At 34.4% G+C, this 7662-nt stretch overlaps 1 protein-coding gene across 1 annotated transcript; it reads left to right on the top strand.

The window, feature by feature from the left end:
- The first annotated feature begins 2798 nt into the window (after window positions 1-2798).
- LOC139846663 (transcription factor MYB16-like) lies at window positions 2799-4583 on the top strand. The gene is made up of 3 exons (XM_071836149.1): window positions 2799-3146; window positions 3313-3442; window positions 3672-4583. The coding sequence occupies exons 1-3, from the start codon at window positions 3014-3016 to the stop codon at window positions 4513-4515; spliced, it is 1107 nt and encodes a 368-aa protein (XP_071692250.1). The 5' UTR covers window positions 2799-3013; the 3' UTR covers window positions 4516-4583.
- The last annotated feature ends 3079 nt before the right edge of the window (window positions 4584-7662 follow it).

The following is a 7662-nucleotide window of genomic DNA, read 5'->3' as shown; positions in this document are numbered from 1 at the left end:
CGACCAAATCTCTCATGCCGTTTAGTATATAGGATAAGTTGATTTAAAGTATTCGAAAAGCAACTAAGTAACTATTCAAGCTCTTCTACTTACTTACAAATATCGATGTAAAAAAAATACATTTGCTCTCAATGTATAATAGCCAACAGTTCTCTCTCTAGTCTATATGGTAATATGTCAAAGTTATAAATTCTTTATATATTGTCTAATTTGATTGAAAATGAAAATAAATGTCTTTATGTTAAATAAATCAAGATAGAACTGGTTAGTTTATTAAGACTGTTTCTAATTCTACTATAAGACTGTTTCTAATTCTACATGTGACATCACAGGTAGAGTTGTATTTTTTGACCAAAAAGTGTCATCTGCCTGTGACAAAGCATTTGTCAGATTTTGACCTTCAATAACTCAGAATGTCAAATGTTGGTGTCAAATTTAGTAGGGTCCACTAGTTTTCAATTTTTTTTAATATAATTAAGTAACTAAATGCATTATATAAATCAAAATAAATATTAAATATTAAAAAGACATAACTTAATTTTTAAAAAACTAGCTACCATTTTATCAGAGTCGCCCAATCGGAATATATACCGTTTATCAGAGTCACCCAATAGGGATATATACCGTCTCCAAGGTAATATCCTTTGGTATAGTGATGACCATTAACTTCAAATGGTGCGGTGGAGCAGTTCCGTTCTTTAGTTTATCAAAAATAGGGGACTGATTCAAAACATTTATATCATTGTTGGAACTCGCCATCAAAAAAAAAAAAATGCCAAATCCACAAGTCATATGAAGCAACTGCTTCAAGCATAAGGGTTGGTTTCTTGTGATCACCTCGAGTGTATTATCCTTTTAAAGCAAGAGGACAATTCCTCCACTCCCAATGCATACAATCTATACTCCCGAGCATACCCCTGAAACAATGTCTCTCCTCGTGTGCACTATATATATAATCTTGCAACATCACGGACGTTGGGAGATCTCATGTATTCACTTTTGAACAAAGTGATGACACACTTACAAAAGTAATCAAGACATAGTATTGAAGTTTGCTCACTCATTTGTAAATATTCATCCCACATATCGGGAGCAGTTCCATACGCCAATTGGCGCATATCCGAAGTACTTTTTTTGTAAAGTAGTAAAAGTAGGTTTACCAATAGCATCATAATGTTGCATGAAATAACTAAAATATTCCGGAATATTAGTACTTTGGTAATTAGTTATAACTTGCACAATTCGAAGGAATAATTGTATCTGCATACGAATACGCCTTTTAAACTTTTCTTTTGCGGATAGATTGGCGATTCACATAAATAATCTCTCCACAATCGTTCAGCAGCCTATTCACGATCTCTAGGAATGTAAGATCGAACTCGTGGAACACGCGGTGCAGATTCGACTTCAGACTCATCCTATTCTAATTGTTGAATAAGTTGAACAAGGTGAAGATCTTCCGAATCGGAATGTGAACCACATATCCGCGAACCCATGGGTAAAAAATGTAAGATGGATGAATATTTGAAAATTTAGAAAAGGTAGATGGATGAGGAAGATGGTTGTGAAAATATATGTGTGTATGTGGTGTTTATATAGATTAAAAAGTTTAAATAAATTAAATTTGAAAAAAAAACAAAAAAAAAATTTCCAACGGATATATATCCGTTGAAATAAACAAAACAAATCAGAGAAAGCTACGTGTCCGTGACCCTCCCTCGCCCTTCCGTCAGATTTCCAACTGACGCCCCTGCGCGTCACTTTTTGACGCCGTGTTAATGGCGTCAGGGGCGTCAAAACGGCCAACTCAGTTGACGCGGGTCCGAGTGACGCTGCGTTAAAAACAGTCTAATGTTCATGATAGCTAGATAAGAGAATATTATAACTTAGATGTACATATAACTGGATTATATCAAGATAATGGACCCTTTCTCATGCACACCTCAAAATATGTTGTTAGAGAGATTTGAATCCAAAACATGTTGTGAGGATGAACGTTAATCACTAGGCTACCTTAGGATGTTGGGCTAGTAAAGATAGACGTTTTGATATTAATTAAAAGGTTCTATGTGACCAATTATCCAACTAACTAAATTATACTTTACATAAATTTAAGCTCTAATTATTATAACTTTAAACTTTTATTACAACAAATACTCAATCTCGTGAATATAAAATATGACAATATGAGATATAGACAATTATTACTCTTACTCTAGAGGTAATATTAGAAAAAAGGAAGTGATTTCTCCATCTACATATAAATTAAGAATTCATTTCCTCAATGACGAATAATATCTATGATATTTAAAAAAAAGAAAATGTTAAGCGTAGCTGTAAGAGTTACGCGTTTAAACATTTATTGTAAATTATTATATTATAACGAATCTTTCATACTTAAATCAAGAGGTCAATTTAATTATGAAAATATGTAGCTTTATATTAGAAGTATTATTAAGGTTCTAACTAATGTTTAACTATAGTCATTTTTTTTTTTTTTTTTTTTTATTCTGAACGAACACGTTAGTTCCGCCTCATTTTCCTTAAAATAAATAAAGTTCCTACTCCGATATAAAAGTTAACTGAAGTAATATCTACTCATATGTTTTAACCGCCGGTTCCAACACAACAAGATGAATAATATTTTTAAGCAAAACTATTAGTTGTCCTTACCGAATTTTCTTGCTTTATACTTCAAAGTTCGCTATCAATACAAACATTTATGTTCACATTTACAAACATTTATGTTCACATTTAGATGATCTATGAAAATAATTCATATCAATGAGTGTACGTACAATAAAATGGTATTTATTGTGCTAGCTTTAAAAAGCACGTAGAGGGGTGTTATTAACTATGGACATGTGTAGTTTTTGGTATATAAAGGGTAAAGAGTTCATGCTTTGTTTCTCGTTTCATCATTTGGCATTCGTACTGAAAAATAAATCAAATATTGCCGGTGAACGGCAGATAACGGTGGTTCAATTTTTCTTTCTGATAAAAGAAAAAAAATATGGGACGATCGCCATGTTGCGATAAGGTTGGGTTGAAGAAAGGACCATGGACTCCAGAAGAAGATCAAAAGCTTTTAACCTACATTGAAGAACATGGTCATGGCAGTTGGCGCGCTTTGCCTACGAAAGCCGGTTAATTTTTCATCTTTTTATTCACTTTGAATATGTGTTGTGTGTGTTTTAAATTGATTTTAGGAAATGTGACATGTATGTTATTCAACTTGTATTACAATATTTTATTTGTTGTTTGGTTATGATTGTACAAAATGTTGATGTTGAAACATGAAAAAAATTACAGGGTTGCAAAGATGTGGGAAAAGTTGTAGGTTGAGATGGACAAATTATCTTAGACCTGATATTAAGAGAGGGAAGTTTACACTTGAAGAAGAACAAACTATAATTCAACTTCATGCTCTCTTGGGTAATAGGTAAAAAATTCTTGACTTCAAAGACGATGTACAACAGTCAAAGCATGATGTACATCCACAACTTTAATGAAATCGTAGAACTCTTTGATTTTTAGACTTTCAACTTGGAAAAAAAGCTTGCATCTATGATTTTAAAGCATAAACTAAACATTCTTGCTAAGAAACAGAGTTAATTTATACACAATCAATCTAATATCATGAAAATTGTGCTTTAAATGTCTCTGTTTAGGTGGTCAGCAATAGCAACTCACTTGTCGAAAAGAACGGATAACGAGATTAAAAATTATTGGAATACTCATCTTAAGAAGAGGTTGACAAAAATGGGGATTGACCCAGTGAGTCACAAGCCGAAAAATGATACACTTATGTGTAGTGCTCGTCAATCAAAAAGTGTTGCTAATTTGAGCCACATGGCTCAGTGGGAGAGTGCTCGACTCGAGGCTGAAGCCAGATTGGCTAAACAATCCAAGCTTCTGTTCTCCGGGCCAATTCAAAAGGATAAAGGATCTATTGAATCTTTATCAACTTCTACTAATTTGACTGGGCCCGTGTCCGGCTCACCTATTAGGTGTCTTGATATACTCAAGGCATGGAACACGGTTTGGAACAACAAGCACAACAAAACAGATGCCCGAAATGGAAATGAAGATTTGGAATCACCAACTTCTACACTTTCCACCACCGGTGTAGGAGAATGCCTTACTAACATTTTCGAATTTGTTGGCGGGAATTCGTCTGGTTCTTGTGACGATGGAACCACCGGTGAAAAACAAATAGGGAATTTAATTCCATTAACTTCAGAATTTAACGAAATGAGCACGTCTTCGATAGATAATTACAACAATGTTGATGAGCACGTACCAAATGGCGATTTCTTGGAAAGTTTTACGGATCTTCTATTGAACAATTCAAGCACGAGTAATCAACCTAGTGATCAAGGTGGTGGTGACTCAAACACGACTCTTGAACGTAATGGAGTAAATGATAGTTACTGTGAGGACAATAACAAGAATTATTGGAACAACATTCTTGATTTAGTGAATTCTTCACTACAAGATCCACCTATGTTTTAGGAAAACATATCAGTTATTGTTATTTTTTCACCTTTTTATCGACCAAAATCCTTCGTTGAAACGCTTGAAAGTGTGTTGTAAGATTCTTAGGGTGTTTTGAGTTGTCAATAGTTTAATTGTGTTATATTAGATCAAAGGTATGTCACTTGCTATCTAAAATCATATCGTTAATGCTTAATTTGACAGTCAAGGTTCATTATTTAAAACCTATTATAAGGTTCGAGAACCATTTCACTATTTAAAAGAAAAATTACAACCTAGTGGGTTATTAAAGTTTTTTTTTTAAAATAATAATGAAAGAGAAAAAAACTCAAGTCCAAAATGGTGTTTAATTTGGATTTTAATGCTGTCTATTGTACTACTAGGACTCACTCTTTACTTTCTCACATGCATTGTTTTAGATTATTTAGTCGCATTAAAGGAGAGTCGGAAACGAAAGGACCATTGGAAGCATAAAATATAAAATTACAGTTGGAAAAGTACATAGTTTCCTTTCTTTCTTATTTTACTTTTTTTAGTAAAAGATTATAGAAAGAGGATTAAAGTCTAAATATAAAGGTTATTTACTAATTATTTTTTTTTTTAAAGCAAATTATGTATATATATGAAAAGTAAATATAGTACATAGTGGTGAGGTAGCCGAATTAGCTACCAACACCGGCCACGAGGTTTACAAGAACATGATACACGAGAAAGCAAAAATACATGACACGAGAACCATTACAATACAACAAAACAAAACTCATCCCGGGTCGAAGTTTGATTCTAAAACGTTAGATGATGTCGGACTAAAAAGCCATTGATGCCAAGATGGAAAGGATTTTCTCGAACGGTTTTTAATCCACTCGAAGGACTTCACTTGAACTTCGTTAATGATCTTCGATGTAGCCCACGCGTCGTTTTTGAAGACTTTGAGGTTTCTATTCTTCCAAATTAAGTAGCATGTAACCCAAACAACCGCTTGCCATATTTTCTTTTTACATGAATCAACGATTGGTGAATTCGAGCACTTAATCATATCGTCAAGTGTGAGGCCCCGGGGGGGGGGGGGGGGGGTGTAACATCCCGCGTTTTTCCGTTAAATTTAATTTTAACACCGTCTTTTTTTTAAAAACATAATCTTTCGTATTTAAATTAATAGTTTCCGTGAGTAACGTTCATTATATTCTCGTTATTTAATTATAACATCTCTCGTTTACTCGAGCGTTTTTTTTAAAATATTCGCTCGGTTAATTCCCGCACCCGCTTGAAACTTGAGGGACCGAAGTTGTCAAGTGGGCAAACTAGTTGACTAGGTCAACTAGTCAACCCACCATTCTCATCCATTCATTTCCATCCATCTTCACCTCCTTTTTCTCTCTAGCTCAAGAACTCCATTTCTCCCAACTTCACTAAATCATCATCTAAATCCAATCTTGGAAGCTCACAACAAATCCGACTACATATTCTTGATCCTCTCATCATTCTCTACGATTTGATACTAACCACACCGATTTTGGGTAACTTTCTAAAAACTCTAGATTTCTATAAATTCGTGTTTTTGACTTGAAATGGTGTTAGTTAGTGTCTATGGCTCGTATATAACATGAATATATGTTTTGCTTGCTCGATTCGTTGTTTTGAGTAACTAGTTTGAACATTTGAAATGGGTGTGCTAAATCTTTGATTTTGGATGAGTTAATGTTGTTAGATTGTTAAAGTGCATGTTTTAATTGTGTTACTAGTATCACTAGCTTCGTTTTGATGCGTAGGTTGATTAAGGAAACTTCAAAAACATGAATATTGATTTTTGCGGATTTGGTTAGGGTTTGATAGACTTAAAACGAGCTTTTGATGTTTCGAATGCCATGAAATATTATTAGTAAGTGTTTAGTTGTAATGTATGCTTCATTACCTTCAAAACGGCATATCGTATGTGTAAATTGGATTCCCGAATCATAAAATACGTTTTACGAACTTGAAACTTTGATTATGAACGTTTAATGCGGTTTTGGGTTGTTGTAAGTGTTGAATTTCTTGATGGAATGTGTCTAGGTGTTTTCCTCGTCAAATTTCCTTTCCGATGATATAAGATACATGTTCTAATTGTTTGCGGATCATAAGATGTGGTTATTTGGTTTTAGCTCGTGCATACTTTGAAAAACAGAAAAATGCCTGCACAGAGGGTGGCGCGGCGCGCCCCTTCCCCGCGCGGCGCGCAATCTGGCCTGGCCAGATTCTGCCCACTTTGTCCCATTTCACGCGAAATGTTTGACTAGCTATCGACCTCCGATTCACATGAAACTTGTTTTAATATACTTGTATATGAATAATTAGCATAGAAAAATAGTCCGGGGCCCGACCCGAACATGTTGACTTTTTCGTTGACTTTGACCAAGTTTGACTTTTAGTCAAACTTAACCAAACTTTTATGCAATCGTTCTAACATGCTTTTATACGTGATTCTTGTATGAAACTTGACAAATTGATTCACATGCTATATTTAATCGAGTCGTAACGAGCCATAGGACTAATTGAACACATTTCACCCGACTTTGTGTCGTAACCGGTTAATTGATACAACTTACTTGTTTAGGTCAAGGCTAAGCAACTTTCATGCACACGTTTACTTGTTGAAGTACTTTTATACTCGTGCACTCGAGGTGAGATCATAGTCCCACCTTTTCAACAACTTTTTATACTTTTAAATTGTGGGCTGAGAAACATATACTTTGTTACATTTGGTACTACTTACTTTTATACTTTGAACACAAGTACAAGGAAAACAAACATTCCACAGCGAGTTAGAACAAAAATCCTCAATTCGATTATCATTAGTTACACTTGCAGGGTGTAAGCGAGAACTTATATTGTGTGGCCATACGGGTTTGACAAACCCTCATTACGGACGGTTCGCTACCGTCTACGGATGAAATATATTTTCGGGAAACAGTGTATGTTCTAACACTATTGTGATGGGGTTCTATGGAAGGAAACGTTAAGTCTTGATAATTGGGTGCTCGCGAACAATACTTTTGGAATGCAAACGATTTTGATAATCAACTATGGGAATACTAAATCTTGTGGTTCAAAAACAACGTTTACAAATACATCTATGATTTCACCAACGTTTTTCGTTGACAGTTTTCTATATGTTTCTCAGGTTCA

This window comes from Rutidosis leptorrhynchoides, chromosome 5, assembly GCF_046630445.1.
Source record: "Rutidosis leptorrhynchoides isolate AG116_Rl617_1_P2 chromosome 5, CSIRO_AGI_Rlap_v1, whole genome shotgun sequence".
NCBI classification, from domain to species: Eukaryota; Viridiplantae; Streptophyta; class Magnoliopsida; order Asterales; family Asteraceae; genus Rutidosis; species Rutidosis leptorrhynchoides.
The sequence above is the reverse complement of the archived record's forward strand: the minus strand, read 5'-3'. Positions and strand labels throughout refer to the sequence as shown.

Coding starts and splice junctions, on each gene's coding strand:
- LOC139846663 (XM_071836149.1), top strand. CDS start 3,014: ATGGGACGATCGCCATGTTGCGATAAGGTTGGGTTGAAGAAAGGACCA. Junction 3,147..3,312: donor CGCTTTGCCTACGAAAGCCG/GTTAATTTTTCA, acceptor AAAAAATTACAG/GGTTGCAAAGATGTGGGAAA. Junction 3,443..3,671: donor CATGCTCTCTTGGGTAATAG/GTAAAAAATTCT, acceptor GTCTCTGTTTAG/GTGGTCAGCAATAGCAACTC.